This window comes from Maniola jurtina, chromosome 26 (genome assembly GCF_905333055.1).
Source record: "Maniola jurtina chromosome 26, ilManJurt1.1, whole genome shotgun sequence".
Taxonomy (NCBI): Eukaryota; Metazoa; Arthropoda; class Insecta; order Lepidoptera; family Nymphalidae; genus Maniola; species Maniola jurtina.
Genome location: NC_060054.1, coordinates 2,344,393 through 2,365,719, shown reverse-complemented (window position 1 = coordinate 2,365,719; position 21,327 = coordinate 2,344,393). Strand labels below are relative to the sequence as shown.

The window sequence follows — 21,327 nt, the reverse complement described above, 5'->3', positions numbered from 1 at the left end:
AAGAACTTGTAAAAGTCTAATTGAATAAAAATATTTTGAATTTGAAAAAAAATTGATCAGATTCGTGGCGTTCACGTAGCAAAAAACCACGAGGTTTTTTTTATTTTGCCTGCGACAAGATTTAGAATTTGCGATATATTAGGCGTTTGCGTATTCATTAAATAGGTTTGCCATATATACCTACTTGTTCTTTCAGTGATTTAATATTTTTTCAAACCCGCGATGTATAAGCGAGCGAAACCCGGCATCTATCTACGCAACGTTCGTTGACCTCTAGCGTCGCTTTAAAAAAATACAGAATATTTATTCGCGTCTTTTATGGTGTTTCATCAGTAATCATCAACCTGTCTTCGCTAGCTTCGCTTTTTGCTAGCGTTCTAATTATTATTATTATTATTAGAATTTGAATATTTTTAATAATGACAATAATTTTAGCTACATGCACGATCTAAGGTGAAAGTGAAGGGAAACATCGTGAGGAAACCTGCATGCCTGAGAGTTCTCCGTAAGTTTGTCAAAGGTGTGTGAATTCTGTCAATCCTCACTTGTGCAGCGTGGTGGACTACGGCCTAACCTGTACAGGTTAGGTAGGTGAGGAGACCAGTGCTCAAAGGCGAGCTGGTTATATGAGTTGATGCTGATCCATACTTAATATTATAAATGCGAAAGTGTGTCTGTCTGTCTGTCTGCTACCTTTTTACGGCCTCACAGTGTAACTGATTCTGACGAAAGGTACAGAGTTAGCTTATATCCCGGTGGCAGACATAGGCTAATTTTTATCCAGGAAAATCAAAGAGTTCCCACGGGATTCCTAAAGACCCATCCACTTAACCGAGGTACCGGTGTTTTTAGTTAAGCTTTTATTTGTATATATTTTGCAAAAAAAAAAAAGAAAAAAAAAAAGAAGTAGCTTGCGTCCCTGTAATAGACATAGACAGCTTTTTATCCCGTAAAATCAAACAGTTCCCACGGGATCTATAAAAATCTACATTCACGCAGACGAAGTCGCGGGCAACCTCTAGTGATAAATAAATAAATAATGGTTTATTCTCTAAAATGTAGGTACAAGTAGAGCTTACATTAATTGAGTTAACTTACAAATTCTACCAGGTCTTGGTGTGCAAATAGATTAGTCAATATTATATCAAGATATTATAGGACAGGTCGAGGTACGAGGCGGAGGACACCCCGCACACCTGTGTTCACCCAGACTGGGTTAGATCGGGGGCTGTCATGTAAAGTAAAACAATGTTTTTGATAAGTACAGTTTTATTAATTATTATTTATCAAATTATTGACTTATAAGTGTAAATAAAAAATTTATAACACCCCCAACAACTGAAGGTTACAGTAACTAGAAAAGAGCTGATAACTTTCAAACGGCTCAACCAATTATAGCTAAGAACACTCTCGATCAAGCCACCTTTCAAACAAAAAAAACTAAATTAAAATCGGTTCATTAGTTTAGGAGTTACGATGCCACAAACAGATACACAGATACACACGTCAAACTTATAACACTCGTCTTTTTGGATCGGGGGTCAAAAATCGGCCTAGTGGAGAAAACACTTTTGGAAAATGAGCAGTTCTACTAGGGTAGTACCGCAGTTAAAGCACATGCCTTTTATTTGAGGTTTTCATGGAAATCCAACTTTAATAGTCAAAATGATCAGTTTTATTATTGGTAAGTATAGATAGACTAGTCTGGTCAAATCTATTCGCAAGTATTAACTCTCCAACTCAGTATTAGGATGGCGCATCATCATATGAGTCTTCCAGTTGCTTTTCTGAACTATTCACAAGTATTAACTCTCCAACTCAGTATTAGGATGGCGCATCATCATATGAGTCTTCCAATTGCTTTTCTGAACGTACGTCTTCTCGCACATCTGACAAGCGTATGGCTTCACATTATTGTGGATCATGAGGTGTCTTTGCAAATGCTCCTTCACCTTAAAGCCTTTTTGACATATGTCACATATGAATGGTTTTTCCGGCTTATGTTTGTTCATGTGTTGATTCAGCGCACCCGAATCGATAAACAACTTGTCGCATAGGTCACATCGGTGCTTAGATTCTCCCAAATGGAAGAACTTTTGGTGCTCTAACACGAGATACTTTCTGCCGAATTTCCTTCCACACGCACCGCAAGATGGCGCTGGAATTCCGTGCTTCTTCTCCATATGGTGGGTTAATTTCGATCTAGTGAATTTGGCGCCGCAAAGACGGCATTTTTTCAAATTTAATTTAAGATGCACTAGACGATAGTGTTGGCTGAAATTGTTCCGATTCTTCCAGGCTTTGCTGCAGATGTTGCAGGTGTATGTTGTCGTGCCGTCGTCTTCGAGGGTAGTCGTGAAGTCGTCGGGTAGTCCTAGAAAAGACAACGAAAAATGTATTCACGGGTAACATTGTAAACGTGTCAAACCGGTTCAGTGAAAATAATGGCACAAAAATTTAAAAAAAAAACTCAACCACTGCTAAAACTAACTTTAAAATAAGATAAAAACGTTCTTCATTTATGTATTGAACAAAATATCAAAATATTACATATTTTACAATAATATATAATAGCATTTTAAAGCATGTTAAGTTTTTTCATAGTCTGGATGGTGTGTTTTACTATTTCTTAAAATTGGGTAAATGCTAATTTAAAATGTTTTGGGTTTGTTTTACATATTCCTTCTTGATTTAATTTTTAAAAACCACTTTGATATTTGGGTTTTTTGGACGAAATCAATTTTAAAATGAATAGGCACTTTTTCCATGTACTATAAAATATGGTTCGGCAAAAGTAAGACGTAAGGAAAATCACACTTTTGGGTGCAATTTTAATGATAGTTCAGGGCCCCAAGTCTACTATTGCAATTGTGTTTCAGTTGTCTATCAATGACATCTTAATTGTTACTTTTAGCAATTTTGGTAGTCTACTAATTCAATGGCGTCACAATTGTTTTCCGATGGCGTGCCACTGGCACTTCAATGACACAATTGTAAATAATTGGTAGTCCCGTACTTAATGACAAGTCAATGATCGAATTTAAGCGTAGTCTGCTAATAGTTTGACAGTTGCAATGACCATTGGATCGCCATTGAACTATCATTGATGCGCCATTGTGCTGTCATTGCTTTTAAGCCAGTGTTTGTTTGGTTTTACAAGGGTTTTTCATCATGTTTAGCAATAGTTTGGGTATTTAGTTGTAAATTTTTTTTTTCAGATGTTTGCTGCTTTGCATTACAGTCCAATCACCACAGGCAAGATTGTAAATGCATGTTATATTTTGCACAGTATTGCAAACAAGACCAACACACGTGCCTCCACTCATGCCTGTGGAAGCTCTTCGTCTGCAACAGGCATGTGATTTAATTTTTGTTTATTCTTAAAAAAAAATACAAATTTCCACAAATATGTTTATTCATTTAACATAAAAAAAGAGTAAAACATCCTTAATATAAGAGTAATATTATTATGAAATAAACAACATTATTGTATATTTTAGGATGAAAACAATTCAAGGGCCGAGTTGGAAAGTGCTATTGAAGCACAGCATTCACAAAGCCATGGAGTCAACCAAGGTCTGCTTGAAGGTAGGGTGCTGCAGCTCATCAACAGGCTGTGGAGAAATACATGAAGTTAATAATAAATAATTGAAATAAATGATTTTGAATTTTGACTAGACTTTGATTAGATTTTTAAAGAAAAAATAATATTTCTTTCCTATAATCCGCATAACTGTTTAGCGATTATAGCGCCACATAGGAATATTATTTTTTCTTTAAATAACATGGAATTCCACAATGTAATGTCTGTTTCTATTCAATATTTGATTAGATTAATATTGGAAACTCCAAGCATAGTAATTGATAATAATTTGCTGATCTGACACCATTACCAGAGTATTTTCCATTTAATTTCTTTGAACAGACACTAAATTGTACCTTGAATGTAGTCATCAGATTCTGATCCTGATAGCTGTTTTGTGCGACATCTCTGAAAACAATAAACTACTGTTTATTCAATTTAATATAATGACTAAATTGTTTTTAAATATTTAAATGAATAAAAAGGCAACCTTTTTCGAGGGGAATGCAACACTCGTTGCATCTCCTGCTCCTCCTGCTGTCCTGCTAAATACAGCAGCAAACTTTTCAATTGCTGCAGCCAGCCTAGCAGCAGCTTGGTTTGTTGCAGTCCCCAGTATGACAATTGCTGCAGCCAAGTTCTCCGTCGCCTGGGCTTGAGCCAAAATGCGTCTGCATTTTGGCCTCGATATCTGCTCAAGCCTGGCCTGCGAACGCCGCTTAGCCAGGCTTTGCCCCGTCACTGGTGCGGTTGCAGTGACAGGAATGGCTCTCCAAATAGTCTAGCAGCGACGAAATCTGCTCCACTACTACCATTTTCGCAGTCCCTTATAATATTCACACTTCACAGATTTAAATATTCTGTCTACCTAGGTAGGTATTCGCAAGTCGCCTCAAAAATCAAAAATCAAAATTCAAATTGCAGAACTATCAAATGACATTGACATTTAATGTCAATTCGACAGTTACAGATGAAATATAATTATTTTTGACATTTTATTTTTTAGATCGCACTTAAAATTTATCTTTTTGGCTTATTATGATCATTTTACTTAAGGCTTAATCTTTAAAACACAAATAGATAACATTTATAATCGAATCTAGCTTAAATAAACGTTTTTAATATGTATTATTTTTTTTGGACTCATTTTGGCAAACGCTTTTTGAGCAAATGGCAATACCAACTACAATGCAACTGCAATCCAATTACAAGACCATCGGTCGGCCATTGTGAATTTAGTAGACTACGAAATTATGAACCAATGGTAATTGAATTAAAATTGCATTGTAGTTCAATGACAAATCATGTAAAATAGCAGACTTGGGGCCCAGGTTATTGTGTTTAAGAAATTAATGAGGATGGGTTATATTTAATAAAACATACATTTTACAGGTAGCAGTTATTAATTATTTCAAAGTTACAAAAAAAAACACCGTATTTAGCAAATTAAATGTTCCATTCACAAAGTCATCCAAAGTTGTATGATAACACAAAAAAAAGTCCGATTTAAAAAACATAATCTACGACTTATCGAACTTCCTAGCTAGATTCAGAGATTTATCCAAAATGCTGATCTTTTTTTTTCTACCACTTTTGATCATTTGTTATGTATTGAAAATTATTTAGTAGTTAACCTCTGTAACGAAGCGTTACATGTTATATTGTATTTATATTATTATTTTATCTATTTATTATTAAAAATCATATTTTTAGATATAACTAAGTATATTTTTTAATTATATGCAATAGTCTATAAAATTAAGTGTTGCAATTACCGAACGCATATTTTAATGGCGTCCTGTTTTCTAACGTCAGCCCACTTTTGACGACTGAAGTTAGCTTGTTTGACAGGAGCTCGGACAGGCCCGGCGGACATTAAACGCCGGGCGTGTTGATTTTTTTGTTGCGTCCATCCGATTGAAGATGGGCGCGACACCTTTTAAAATGCGTTTATTGCTTTGTACAATGTAATTATTCAAATATATATAGTGCTACTATGCTCCCGTTAAAGGGTAAGTTTTGGATGGTACTTAAAACAATGTAAATCGTAGTTATTGCGTTGTCATTTTTCCGCCATGTTTCATACTTAGTAATTTTTTCATATTTCGATTATTTTGTTAGTTTATTTTAATAATCATAATCTTAACAGTTAATTTTACCCTTTGCATTAACTATTTCGTAGTTTATTCATTAGTAATTTTTACTTAGATTGCATCATCTTTTTGAATTCTCTGCCGACCCTCATTTTTATATTTTTTTGTTAACAATTTCGTTCTTTTATTATTTTTGGGCCTTCTGCCGTTTATTTAGCTTACTTAATTGTAAACTCCGTTCTGGTTTTCTTAACACCGGCAATTCTACCACGTCGAAGTACCTACCTTGTGTTCGACGAGGCCCGGGTTCGATTCCAGAACGGAGATTGATACACCAGATGATAACCCATCTTGGTTATCAATTTCAGGAGCGGAGTTTGGACTTTTAAGCGGAGTTTGGACTTTAAAGCGGAGTTTGGACTTTAAAGCAGAGCTTGGACTTTAAAGCCACGTTTGGACTTTAAAGTATGGTTCGTGTTTAAAACCTTCAGCACGCCCCACCACCACGTCAGCACCGTCGGGATCCCACGGCCAAGACTCACTGACCAATACTCCGCGCCTCACGCCACCTAAGAGGCCATCGTCACAGGGGAGTACGGTCTCACACACCCTAAGGAATTTGCCGAAATCGACCTATACCACGACCCTACAAATTTGTGTGCCACCGACTAGCTAAGCCGCGGTAGTTTCTGTACCATTTCTAGACTTAATTAGTATTATTAAACTTTACCGTGTGCTAATCAATCTTTCATTTTTAATTTTTTTTTTTTTTTTTTAACACCCGGTACACCTCTAGGAACTCTTAATTTCACAAAACATTTATAAGAAAAATTGTTTTTTCTGCCACTGGGTATATTTTAACATAGTACTATAATTGAATCTATGAACACAGTTTTTTAACCCCCGACCAAAAAAGAGGGGTGTTATTAGTTTGACGTGTGTATCTGTGTATCTGTCTGCGGCATCGTAGCTCCTAAACTAATGAACCGATTTTAATTTTGCTTTTTTTTGTTTATAAGCTGGCTTGATCGAGAGTGTTCTTAGCTATAATCCAAGAAAATCGGTTCAGCCGTTTCAAAGTTATCAGCTCTTTTCTAGTTATTACTGTAACCTTCACTTGTCGGGGGTGTTATAAATTTTTAATTTACACTTGTTTTCTTCTTTTATTTGTCGACTAGCCGATGCCCGCGACTTCGCCCGCGTGGATTTAGGTTTTTCGAAATCCCGTGGGAACTCTTTGATTTTCCGGGATAAAAAGTAGCCTATGTGCTAATCCAGGATATTATCTATCTTCATTCCAAATTTCAGCCAAATCCGTCCAGTAGTTTTTGCGTGAAGGAGTAACAAACATACACACACACACACACACACACACACACACACACACACACACACACACACACATACAAACTTTCGCCTTTATAATATTAGTGTGATAATTTTTTTTTGAGTCCTTCACTTTTTTGGATGTAACATGCGTCAGGACGATTTTTTTCGTATAAAATGTAGCCTATGTCACCCGAACCATAATAACGAAGCGATTGACACCTCATTCATCAAAATCGGCTCAGTAGCTTAGGCGTACGGATGAACACACACAAATACAAAGCTTCCTTTTTGCTTTGCCGTAGTCGGGTAAAAAGAGCAACCGCCAAGTTTCTTGGTGTTCATTTCAGTAAGAAGGGCATTCCGAATCAGAGGTAGAGCCAGTTGACGATTCAAAAGCACTTGCTAAAGTATATTTGAGAAAATATCTTTTAATTATAATACGCTTGCTGGTCTGGTATGATGATCTTTTTACGACTATACTATGTAATTAACTCTCCAACTCAATATTAGGATGCCGCATCATCATATGAGTCTTCCAGTTGCCTTTTTGAACGAACATCTTCTTGCACATCTGGCAAGCGTATGGCTTCACATTATCGTGGATCATGAGGTGTCTTTGCAAATGCTCCTTCGCCTTAAAGCCTTTTTGACATACGTCACATATGAATGGCTTTTCCGGCTTATGTATGATCATGTGTTTATTCAGCACACTCTTATCGTAGAACGATCTGTCACATTGTTCACACCGGTACCTAGATTCTCCCAAATGGAAGAACTTTTGGTGTCGCAACACGAGCGATTTTTTGAAAAATTTCCTTCCACACGCGCCACAAGACGGCGCTGGAACGCCATGCTTCTCTTCCATGTGAAAGGCGAACCTCCAGTTAGGTAGTTTTGCGTCGCAAAGGCGGCAACTCCTTAGACTTAATTTAAGGTGCACTAGACGGTAGTGTTGGCTGAAACTGTTCCGTTTCTTCCAGGCTTTGCCGCAGACATTGCAGGTGTATGTTGTCCTGCCGTCGTCTTCGAGGGTAAGCGTGAAGTTGTCAGGTGCTCCTAGAAAACACATAACGAAAAACGTATTCAGCTAGTGCAAACTTTTAGTGGGAAAAATTAAAAATTTACTTAGTTCATGTAGGACTAGTGTCTCTTAAGAGCCCGTTTCATCGAAGCGATAACTGTTGGCGGGTGGTTTTTTTTTTTTTTTTAAAGAATATTAGCCATATTAAATGACTAATATTCCCCTTTCCTCTTCAACTAAGCGTCAGGCTTGTGCTAGGAGTAGGTACGACAATAGTGCAACGGGCGGGGTTTGAACCGTCGACCTTTCGGTTTTCAGTCCACTCCTTTACCGGTTGAGCTATTGAGGCTCAAATTTAAAATAGTGCTGTTTCCACAGATGACGGAAACAACTTTATTTGTGCGAGTCATCCTTTCTCTTTAACTGCACTTCACCCCGAAACAGGCCAGATGAATGCATTTTGCTTGAGATTCAAGTTTTTTTAGTCGAAAACGGTAAAGTGATAATTGCTAATAGACGTTTGGAGTTACGCCTATTTTTGGCAAGAGAAAACATTTTTCCACCCATACTAAGATATTTGAAATTATTAGCGTGACATGAAGTTGTTAATTTTTCAATTTTCTAGTTTTTTATATAGTTTATTAACGCACGAAGTTGCCTCAAAATTTGCCCTAAAATATAAAATTTTCAAGGATCATAACTTTTAAAATGAGTATAATTATACTATATTGTTTTAAAGCATAGATAATGGAGAAATAAATCGATATGGCGCAGTGGTCCTATTAATGGGAGATCCCGGGTTCGATACCCGGCAGCGGTGGAATTTTATGATTTTTATCTGGTCTTGATGGGAGGCTTCGGCCGTGGCTAGTTACCACCCTACTGATAAACCGTGCCGCTAAGCGATTAAGCGTCCCGGAACGATGCCGTGTAGAAACCAAAACGAGTATGGGTTTAATGAAAACTACCATAGCCATTCCAGGTTAGCCCGCTTCCATCTTAGACTGCATCATCACTTACCACCAGCTGAGATAGCAGTCAAGGGCTTAACTTGTATCTGAGTAAAAAAGGTACCTAAATGATAAGTGGGTCAGTAGGTACATGGCAGGAAAGATTAGAACGCATCGAACTTAAGTAAGAGATAATCGACATCTTCGGCATCGTAGTGCGTCATCTGTCACTGTCACTTACTAGTACAGCTACCTGTGTGACGTTTTGTCGGTCTCAACGACTGAGGCAACGCTCTACGTGTGTATCTGTGTTACTGTCTGTGGCATCGTAGCTCCTAAACTAATGAACCGATTTTAATTTAGTTTACTTTTGTTTGAAAGGTGGCTTCATCGAGAGTGTTCTTAGTTATATTATCCTCTTGGTCCCGGCAGAATACCAGCGCTCAGGTTTTATTTTAAAACCTGCAGCATTAATGCTGAGCCGGGGCCTTTTCATCTTGTGCCATGTGGGTGCAGGAAGTTTTTCGATTATTATTAAGTAATTATTATTAAAAACTACTAACCTACTAACAAGATGAATAAATGAATTTTCTTTCTTTCTTCGTTTTTCTTTCTATAATCCAAGAAAATCGGTTCAGCCGTTTGAAAGTTATCAGCTCTTTTCTAGTTACTGTAACCTTCACTTGTCGGGGGTGTTATAAATTTTTAATTTACACTTGTCTAATACATAGATCAAGAAAGAAAAGTCATTGTTAGATTCTAAAGCACCTATTTATTTTACCGAAAATGTTAATTTCTAGACAATAATATAATGTAGATAAGTATAGTATTTACATAGAAGAAACCTATATTATTATGTAACCACAAATTCACGGTTTTCGGATTTTTCCTCTTATGTGTGTATGTGGTCTTACAATTATAAAAGTCAAATTACAATCTACCATACAATGGCGCGCAATTTTTCAATAGTACATTTTCATATTTATTTGCTTAAAAAACACCTGATAACTTTTATTTCAAAAGTTTGTTACATCAGGAAACACGGACCTCGAAAGGCTGTTGCAAACTGATCAGTTCTTTGCTAGAGTAAGCTAAATTATCCAAGAATAATCAAATAAGGTTTCAAAACGACATGAAAATTTTCAGATTCTCCGGAGTAATTATATGTTCGTCTTTATGATGCAAGCTATCTCTACGCCGTTCGATAAAATTGTTTGAGCGATTGAAAAGGTATCAGAGAAAATAAGCTTCTGCAATGATAATGCTAACCCCCCGTCCACACACTGCCCGTGTGGCATGGGAAGGAGCGAGGAACGGAGGCAGAGACGTAGTGTGGCCGCGTTACTCGCGTGTTCCTCGTTCACGCCCATCGCTCCCTATTTTGTCGGTAAGTATGCAATAGCGCGCACGCTGCCAGTTTCAACGTCCATCGCGTTGCAAAGGCAAGCGACCTAGTGCGGCGCGTCGCGATTAATTGCGCGAGTAGAGCAGTGCGTGAACGCACAGTAATGAATTAATTACGCTTCTGACTATGAATCAACATGTGCCTCCTCAAATGCTTCTTCCATTTGAACGTCTCCTCACACAGATCACACTTGAACGGCCGATCATTGGAGTGCTTGATCACATGTTGCGCCAGGTTGCCCCGAGAAGCAAAGGTCTTATCACATATGCTGCAGTCATACTTCCTCTCCCCCATATGATACGTTTTCTGATGCCTCAACACTTGGAAGGGGTATGAGAACTTCTTTCCACAAGCACCACAAGATGGCGCTGGTACATTATGGAATTTTTCAAGATGGTGGGCTCTCATATGCGCCGACACTTTCTCCTTGCAATAATAACACCCGATAAGCTTAGGTCGCATCTTGAGATGGACATGGCGGTAATGCTGTTTGAAGAAGTCGCGTTTCTTGAACGTGTTGGTGCAGAGTTTGCAAGCGAAGACTTCAGTGCCGTCGATGTCCTCGGTTCGCATGAAATACTCGTCAAAACTCCTGTCGATGTTACGTGCCTTGCCTAAAACAAAATTTTCTGGTTTCATTTCTGGTATCACTATCACTACTTACTTTAAAGTATTATTTAAGTAAAGTCAGGGCGTTACATGTCATATAAACAGGTATTCTTAGTGAATTGTTGAAACTAATTTTATCCAAGTTTTTACCAGTAAGTATATAAAATAGTCTGGGTAATAAGTGTAAATTAAAACTTTATAACACCCCCGACAAGTGAAGGTTACAGTAACTAGAACAGAGCTGATAACTTTCAAAGGGCTGAACCGATTTTCTTGGATTATAGCTAAGAACACTCTCGATCAAGCCACCTTTCAAAGAAAAGAAAAACTAAATTAAAATCGGTTCATTAGTTTAGGAGCTACGATGACACACACAGATACACAGATACACACGGCAAACTAATAACAACCCCTCTTTTTGGGTCGGGGGTTCAAAAATCATCGGTTAAAAGGTTAGGTAGGTATGTATTACAGCATGATTATTGTCTTAGTATAAAGTAAAGCAAGACTTTTTGATCTGGTGGGAGGCTTCGGCCATGGCTACCACCCTACTGGCAGTCATGCCGCCAAGCGATTTAGCGTTCCAGTACGATGGCGCGTAGAAACCGATAAAGGTAATATATAGGTTAAATAAACTGCTATACCCTAATTCTAAGTTAACCCGCTCTCATCTTACACTACATCAAATGAGTTTTCAGACAAGATCTAACTTGTAAATGAATAAAACTAAGATATCACTGACATTACTTGAACCCACGACTTCGTCCGCGTGGATTCAGCTTTTTAAAAATCTCGTGGGAACTCTTTGATTTTCCGGGATAAAAATGCCTGTATCCATCCTTACGATGTAGGTAAACTAACTCAGTAGCAAATTTTGTCAAAATCGGTTAAACGAATGGACCGTGAAAGAGCAACCAGACAGACACACTTTCGCAATTATAATATTAGTATGGATGATGCCTGCGACTTCGTTCGTGTGGATTTAGGTTTTTCAAAATCCGGTGGGAACTCTTTGATTTTCCGGGACAAAAAGTAGCCTATGTGCTAATCCAGGATATTATCTATCTCTACTTCAAATTTCAGCCAAATCCGTCCAGTAGTTTTTGCGTTAGAGAGTAACAAAGATCCATACATACAAAATTTCGCGTTTATAATATTTGTAGGATTGAACATACCTAGCAACAAAACCAATTATTTGCTTAAATGCTCGATTTTTTACTAACAGACAGTTTCAGGTTCAAATGGGTCATTTCGTGCTTTTTAAGCGTGCTCCTTTGTACAAATGCCTTGCCACAGACCAAACAACCATATCTTCTGTCCCCGGCATGTATCCTCAGATGTTCCTTCAAGTTATTCTCCCATCGGAACTGCTTTTCGCAAACACCACAAGAGAATCTCCTCTCCACAGAATGTATAGACATATGCAACCTCAGACCTATGTCATCGAAGAAGCGTTTGTCACAGATTTCGCAAACTACCCTCCTTTCACCTAAATGAACTTTTTTCTGATGCTGATCTAATTCGCACGGGTAGCGGAACTTTCTGTCGCAAACACCGCACGTTGGGGCGGTTATACTATGTTTTTCTTCTAAATGCTTCCTTCTTTGGTGCGTGGGTATTTTTTGCGGGCAATACGGACACTTGCGGTTTTTGGGGCGTCTTTTTAAATGCACAAACCGGTAGTGTTGGGAAACCAGCGGTTGGGATGCGTAGACTTTCTCACAAACGTTGCAAACGTATGAGTCGTTGGTGATTGTGTAATAGATCGGACCTAGAAAAGAAATTGGGTGTTACTATAGATTTTTGCAGTATTGAAGTGAAAATTTCTTTTTTTTTTTTTTGGTTAAAAGATTATTTGTATCTTTAAGCGCGCTAGGCAATTTTGGAATGGGTGAAAACTTAAAGATTGCTGTTAATAATATCTGTAGCTATAAGTATGACGTTGATTTTCACAATTCTTTTTTCTTCACAAAGATTGCACTATCAGGTTAGCCATAACATAATACATAGCATACAATAAATTTTCATTTCTTCCTTATTAGTAACAGGTTTGATTCCAGTAAAAAAAAGAAATTGGTACGCGCCTAAATTTCTCAGTGCATATTCAGAACATTTCACGAGAAATGTTAATAAGTGCCTACCTAGGTAGATTCTATTGGGTATAACACATTCTTACCCATATTATTTTGTCTATGGAATAGGTAGGCTCCCCGTGCGAAGCCGGGGCGGATCAACTAGTTATGAAATAAAAACTAGAAACCGTAATAGGCTCGCATATCCTACGCTCCGCCTCAGGACAGTTTGAAAGTCATTTGTAGGAATGAGTGTAATATTTTATAATAAAATTCCACAATCAATTTTAAGACTTGCCTTTACACAAGTTTAAAAAATATATTAAAAGTATGCTCCTGAAAAAAGCTTATTATACAATCGAGGATTATGTAAATGACAAAAAAAGCTTGGATTTGACTCGCTCCAGCAATACACGGCGCTGCAATTGCTTGTATACAGTATGGCGTATTATGATTGTAAATTGAATACTTGAAAAGAGCAACCGCCGAGTTTCTTGCTGGTTCTTCTCGGTAGGAACGGCATTCCGAACCAGTGGTAGATTATTTTGACGATTCAAAAGCACTTGTAAAAGTTTAATTGAATAAAAATATTTTGAATTTGAATTGAAATAAAACCAAACGCGCAAATTAATTATTTATTGATAGACCATATTATATTAATGGCATGCCGACCTCGCGTGGGTCAAGGTCAGAAAAAAAAGAATTAGGTACACAGTTAGAGCTTAAAAAGACGAAAATTCGTAGCATCGTTACAACCTAGAAAATTAAACAATGTGAACCTTGTATTTTTTAACCCCCGACCCAAAAAGAGGAGTGTTATAAGTTTGACGTGTGTATCTGAATATCTGTGTATCTGTCTGCGGCATCGTAGCTCCTAAACTAATGAACCGATTTTAATTTAGTTTTTTTGTTTGAAAGGTGGCTTGATCGAGAGTTTTCAAAGCTATAATCCAAGAAAATCGGTTCCGCCGTTTGTAAGTTATCAGCTCTTTTCTACTTACTGTAACCTTCACTTGTCGGAGGTGTTATAAATTTTTAATTTACACTTGTTGCATAATATATAGAGATTATGACCATTATTATTACTTGACTAAAGAGTAAATAATTGTAAGTCACAGAATTGCATTGATTTTTATTAAGATCTATCAAAGCCTGTCATACGGCAGTGCCGTTCTAATAAAATGTGAACTGCAATAGAATAGTGTACTAAGCTATAGCTAAAACATTTTAAGGTATAGGCTGATTCACACCAAGCACGTACACATGACACGTGCGTAGTGACGCGCGTGAATCCTTAGACATAACTGCACGCATTACGTCTACGTGAACGTTCACGCTACGCAAGCGGTATGCAATGTCTCATACAGTTCCATATATTACAACGCAATGCTACGCGCTAGGTCTACGCTTACGCAGCCTGTGTGAACGAGCTGTTTCGGTACATCACTTTCACTAATAATGGCCGCCAAACTATTCCGCTATGTCAATCCTACTACAAACCCTGTGCAAGCCACTACATCAGATCAAAAAGGCTTCCTCTCTTTAGCTAATTAGGCTGCGTAACGCGTTCTTGCTCTAATATGGTGCTTCCGGGTGATGCTTTATCATATGATAGTTGAGGCTCGCTTTTTGGACGAACGATTCGTCGCACAGATTACACTTCTTCCGCTTATCATTATTATGTATCATCATATGTGTTCGCAAATTACTTCTCCATCTAAATTGCTTCCCGCAAGCGTTGCACTCAAATCTCTTCTCATTGGAATGTACTTTCAAATGCCTGTCAAGACCTACGACATCAAAGAAGGCTTTGTTGCAAATTTTACAGAACACCGTCCTTTCGTTCATATGCGTTTTTCTGTGGTGCTTCAATATTTCGAAGTTATGACGGAATCTTTTGTTGCAAACGCCGCATTTTGGCGCTGGGATATTATGCGCTTCTTCTAAATGGTACGGCATTTTGAATCGTGGCAGTTTTTCTGGGCAATAGTTGCACTGTTTTTGGTCTCGTTTTGTGGGGCCATGACTGTTACGGAAGTGGTCTTTCAACTTGTTTAACGTGTCTTTCTGTTTCTCGCACACGCCACACACATACAGTCCATTGGCGACGGTGTACTGCGGATCTAGAAAAGAAACGTTCTATTACAGTTCACTTGCTTCGACTGCTTGGGAACGCTTACTTAGTTTTAATTTAATTACACATTCTCATTCATTATAATAAACCTTAATTGTGTAAGTACAAACTGTGTTTAGAGTGGTATTATTTTCTATCTTTACTTTCTCAGATAAACCTTAATGTTAGATATGTTAATCGTAAACCAAAAACCTTCATACTGGAAACTTATAAAAATAACACTCATTTTATAATCCTGTTATAAGAATGTGCCGCTCCTATAATAATATAACAGATTTAGACATGGATATTTTATCATAGATTTAATAACTTTGTTAGAAAAGTAGTTAAGATAATTAAGTAAAATAATAGAATATTGGTGCTCACATTGTTATTTCATCGAATTCTTAGGTTATTATTTAGATCGAGTATTAAGTGTTTATATTAAATTTACTTTATTAATATTAAGTAATAACTAAGCGTAATAACTAAACCATGGTCATGTTGTGCGACCATATAGGATTGCAATAAGGTCAAAATGTAGCAATTTAAGAATTAGTTTAAAGTTATTATTGTAATCTGGTTTGGTCGTCAATAAATAAATAAATAAATAAAATATCATTTTCACTATACTACTTGATACCGACATTCCGAATCAATGGTAAATTATCACGACAAAGCACTCGTAAAAGTTTATTTGAATAAAAATATATGCTCTTCTAATCTATAACAAGATAAAGTTGATAACTAAAACCCGACTGCGATCATCATAGTAAACGCTGAAATATTATAGTAAAATTGATTTCCGTCGTTTGGTATATTTTAATGTTGTGGTACAGTTACATTCTAGAACTCATAATTTTCTTCCCGTTCATTTGACATCCCACTCGATACAATGGCAAAAAAAAAATATTTTTGACACCCCCACTTTTTTGATGTAACATCCGTTAGGATAAAATATAGCCCATGTCACCTGGACCTTCACAACGAATAAATTGACACCTCATTCATCAAAATCGGCCCAGTAGTTTAGGCACTACGGTGGAACACACAGAATCTGGATACAAATATACATAGATATATACATAGACTGCTAAAATCATAACCCTTCCTTTTGGCTTTGCCGCAGTCGGATAAAAAAGGGCGTAAGTAATCTGAAGTTTCAACATGCTGGTTTGCGCAGTCATAGACTAAGGATTAAAGACACAGCCTCTTTTTTTCGGATTGAGTATCCTGCGTAGGCCCTACTGGCCGATAACCGGGTGGGTGAGCCCTAGGGCTAGAAGATATACCGAATTGGAAAGGTCTGAGAGCCAACGTCCTCTTCAGGGCGCTCGGACCACGGCTTATAATAACGTTGGGATGGAAGGGTCGGTGGACTTGAATGGTCCGTACTCCCCCGAAGCCGTGGGTGGAACCTCTGATCTCCCGAACAGAAGGCCGACGTCACAACCAAGATGCTATTATACCGCTAACTAATTACATTAATATGATTAAAACTTAATTATTACTACATGATGCCCGCAGCTTCACACGCGTGGATTGGTCAGATCCCCTGCAGCATCAGGATTGAGGAGTTGGAATCTAAATTATTTATGGAACAATGTCGAAAGTTCCTCTATCGATTAAAAAAAAATACGCAAATCGGTTCAGAAATCTCGGAGATATCAGTGCATAGGCAGAAAAACACAATTCCTCCATTTTTAAAGTCGGTTAAAAAAGTAGGCTATGTTACTCCTCGGTTAATCCTCTACTTGTCTGTGAAAGTCCTATCAAAATAGGTTCAGCCATTCCAAAGATTAGCCCGTTCAAACAGACAGTCACTTCAATTTTAATTATTAGTATTAGTATAGTATATAAGTATCAGTATAGAGTATAGATAACTTGATTGTATACTTTTTAATTAGGATGATGAGTACTAGTCAATTCAGCGACTTTTTATCAAACGTCAAAACGTATGGGAGCTTGCATGAAACACACAGATGTGACGTCATAAACATTCGACGTAAGCCATACTTTTTTAGTTAAATCGATAATTTAAAATGGTTAGCAAACTTATAACTAACAGAGTAGGTACGTTACGAATTTTGGAAGACAATGTATTTAATAATTACTAAGGAATAATTTACTTTTGACATAGGCACCATCCTTATTGGGAATCGTTGAATTTAAACTTAAAACTTCTACGAGAGGCTACATTTAAAAGGTGACGAAATGAAATAAAACCAAACAGTTTAATTGTAATAAACCATATTATATTAATATATTGTGTATATTAAATTATTACATTGAAAGAGGTTAAAAAACACAAGAAATTCATTACATTACTAAAATTAAAACGTACAAGACTTATAAGTCACAGAATTGCATTTATTTATATGATCACGGCAGTGGCACAGATTGCTTAGTGACAGTAAAATTATTTATTTTATTAACCCCCGACCCAAAAAGAGGGGTGTTATAAGTTTGACGTGTGTATCTGTGTATCTGTGTGTCTGTGTATCTGTGTATCTGTGTATCTGTCTGTGGCATCGTAGCGCCTAAACGAATGAACCGATTTTAATTTAGTTTTTTTTGTTTGAAAGGTGGCTTGATCGAGAGTGTTCTTAGCTATAATCCAAAAAAATTGGTTCAGCCGTTTAAGAGTTATCAGCTCTTTTCTAGTTTTCTTGTAGAAAAGAAGGTTAGATAACCGTTAGGTTCATAATATTATGTCAATTGACAAATGTCAAGCTGTCAAGATGGACATTGCCTAAATACATAATTATTTATTTGAAAATGATGTTTTGGAAAACTCAGATATTTTAGATCGTAGGCGCGGAATAGTCCAAGAAAATCAGTTCAGCCGTTTGAAAGTTATCAGGTGTTTTCGGTCTTTTCTAGTTACTGTAATCTTCACTTGTCGGGGGTATTATAAATTTTTAATTTACACTTGTTTTTATTTTATTTATTCAATAATAGACTTAATTTAAAGAGAAACATTTTTCACCAGTTGGTATAGACCAAAGCACTAGATAAAAAACAGACTGGTGTTTGGAATTTTGCAGCCCAAATAGACCGTAGTCTGTGCTAGGGCTGACAAAAAAGAAAAAAAAAGATTAATTAATTTTATTTTAAGATTATTAATTAATAATCTTAAAATTAATTAATTAATTATTATTTATTCATCTATACCAATATTATAAAACGTGAAAGTGTGTCTGTCTGCTAGCATTTCATGGCCCATCCGTTTTACGAATTTCGACGAAAGGTCCATTCTATGCATCTCGGGGAAGGATAATGGTTACTTTTTGGCTCGGAAAATCACAAACCTCCCATGGGACTGAAAAAATCGGTTAAATGCGAGTAGTAGGCACGAAGGATTCCGTACCAGCGACAAGATTACGAACTTTTTAACTTTTTTTTTAAATTGACATATATTTTAAAATATTTCTTTTTGTTGTTATACCAGAACTAGAAATACAAAATCTGTGGAAATTTTAATTTTCTATGTATAACGGTTCATCAGATTTAAGGTCACTGAGGGACGGACCTACAGATGGACAGCGCCCCTAATATTTTCTCCAAATAAAGATTTAAGGCACAAAAAAGCATGAGACCATAACTACACTGATCCAAATGCTATTTCGCATCTACCTTTTTCCTTGACTTTGTGCTCAAAAATTAGCAGACAGACAGACAAACAAGCACACTTTGGCATTTACAATATTATGGATTACATCATTGAACTCAAAAAAATAAAAAGTTCATTATTTTACATTACTAAAAGTAAATACATACATGTATTTCACAGAATCGCATTGATGAGTAAGACCAACATGTCTCTGTGACCACCAGACCAGTAGCGAGCAGGTCATGGAGGTATAAAAGCACGGCTTACCCTAGAAACACCCTACACATAATGTTCATTTTTATGACCTGAAACTCTAAATCAATAGCGCAATTGCATTCGATTTTCGATTCACGGCCCAGAGCCGCGCGCTTTGTAATAATCGAACAATCGGAAACAATCGATTGTTTTTCGTTTGTTTAATTGTTACTAACGATAATAAATCGAGTAACTCGATTGTTATTTGAATGAATCGGCCATCGCTATGTACACCTGGGTACAAAATCTGTGCAAGCCACTGTATCAGACCAAAACGTCTCTTGAGCGCTAGCACACTGAGACGCCGTGGCGACGTCGCCGGCAACGTATTCAAACAATTCGTATTGACCTAACTCACATGACTCCAGTCTGGCGACGTATCCAATTTGGAAGCGTAGCACTGAATGGTCCCTACGTGAAGACTATTATGGAAGATACTATGGCGACCTGGCATCGCGTAGCCAAGTCACCAGTATTTTGTATACAAGTTACGGCTCTTTTAGCGTTTCCATTAAAGCTCTACATTCACCTCAGCCACGTTCACAGCGGTCCGTGCGGGCCGCAGTCTTAACCTCGACGCGTTAAGAGCTGAGCCCCTGTGAAAAAAGACCCGGATGGGTTCGAAACTAATCGGGCTTACGTTGACTAACCACATGAGTACAGCCGGGAGCATCTATAGTTATAAAGTTACGCCTTTCTCACTCAGTGGCCAATAACTTATCGCTAGGACCCGCGTGTTTGTGTTCGCTACTGTTGTATCATCACACTAATATTATAAAGGAGAAAGTTTGTATGTGTGTGTGTGTTGGGTGTGTGTGTGTGTGTGTGTGTATGTTTGTTACTCCTTCACGCAAAAACTACTGGACGGATTGGGCTGAAATTTAGAATGGAGATAGATTATACTCTGGATTAGCACATAGGCTACTTTTTATCCCGGAAAATCAAAAAGTTCCCACGGGAATTTTAAAAAAACCTACATCCACACGAACGAAGTCGCGGGTATCAGCTAGTTTGTGTATAAAACGACACAACAGCTAGGTAGCTAGAAGTGGCCATGGCTGCGTCGCTTTGGCGTCCCAGTGTGTTACAGCTCCAACTGTAACAGAGTGCGTTCTTGCTCTAATAGGGTTTTCCAGGGTGATGTTTCATCATATGATAGTTGAGGCTCGCTTTTTGGACGAACGATTCGTCGCATAGAGAGCACTTCTTCCGCTTATCATTGCTATGTATCATCATATGCGTTGACAAGTTAGCCTTCCACCGAAATCTTTTCCCACAAGTGTTACAATCAAACGTTTTCTCTTTAGAATGGACTGGCAGATGTTTGCGGAGGTCCTTCTTATCAAAGAAGGTTTGATTGCAAACTTTACAGGGCACAGTCCTTTCGAGCATATGAGCTTTTCTGTGGTGCTTCAGTATTACAGCGTTAGACGGGTATCTCTTGTTACAGATGCGGCACCTGGGCGCTAGAATGTTATGCACCTCTTCTAAGTGGTACGACATTTTCCATGGCTGTATCTGTTCCGTACAATGCTTGCACTGTCTCAACTTCTTCAGTTTTTCATTATGACAGTTAGCGAAGTGATCCTTCAACTTTTTTAATGTTTCCTTTTGCTTCCCACACACGCCGCACACGTATTTCCCTTCGACGACCGTGTACTTCAGATCTAGAAAAGAAATGTTCTATTACAGTTCACTTGTTTCGACTGTTTTGGAATGCTTACTAATTTTTAATTTAGTTGTGTAATCTATACTAATAAATAAAATTGGAGTGTCTGTCTGTAATTTCGAAACAACTACCGCATATTAAGGTCATATGGTTATTTGAACGATACTATAACTGAATTACACGTTTTTAAAATTTTTGTCTGTCTGTCTGTTTGAAAAGGCTAATCTTGGGAACGGCTGAACCGATTTTGACGGGATTTTCACAGACAAGTAGAAAATTGACCAGGGAGTAACATATAGGCTACTTTTTTAACCGAATTTCAAAAAGGGGGTTATGTTTTTATACCTATGTACACCGAAATCTCCGAGATTTCTGAACCGATTTGCGTCATTTCTTTTTTAATCGATAGAGGAACTTTGCGACATTGTTTTATAAAAAAATTTGGAGCCCAACTCCTCAATCCTGATGCTGCAGGGGATCTGACCAATCCACGCGGGCGAAGCTACGGGCATCAGCTAGTTTATATTATAAAAAATAAATGTGGATTCATATGGATTATTATATTATTCATGTGAATTAATATGAATGTGTATTCATATTCATTATCCTTAATTG

At 37.3% G+C, this 21,327-nt stretch overlaps 1 protein-coding gene across 22 annotated transcripts in view; it reads right to left on the bottom strand.

The window, feature by feature from the left end:
* Positions 1–21,327, bottom strand: part of LOC123878547 (zinc finger protein 358-like) — a 139,904-nt gene that overhangs the window by 61,196 nt on the left and 57,381 nt on the right. For 2 of the 22 annotated variants that reach the window (XM_045925790.1, XM_045925789.1), the window contains exon 6: positions 266–271. The exons of 15 other annotated variants lie outside the window; for them this stretch is intronic. In XM_045925790.1, coding sequence (XP_045781746.1) covers positions 266–271 — 6 coding nt within the window. Of the gene's footprint in view, positions 1–265; positions 272–7,477; positions 8,062–10,448; positions 10,996–12,161; positions 12,762–14,568; positions 15,186–21,327 lie in introns of those variants that run through there. 5 more of the 22 variants (XM_045925802.1, XM_045925801.1, XM_045925807.1 and 2 more) reach the window with 5 other exon arrangements.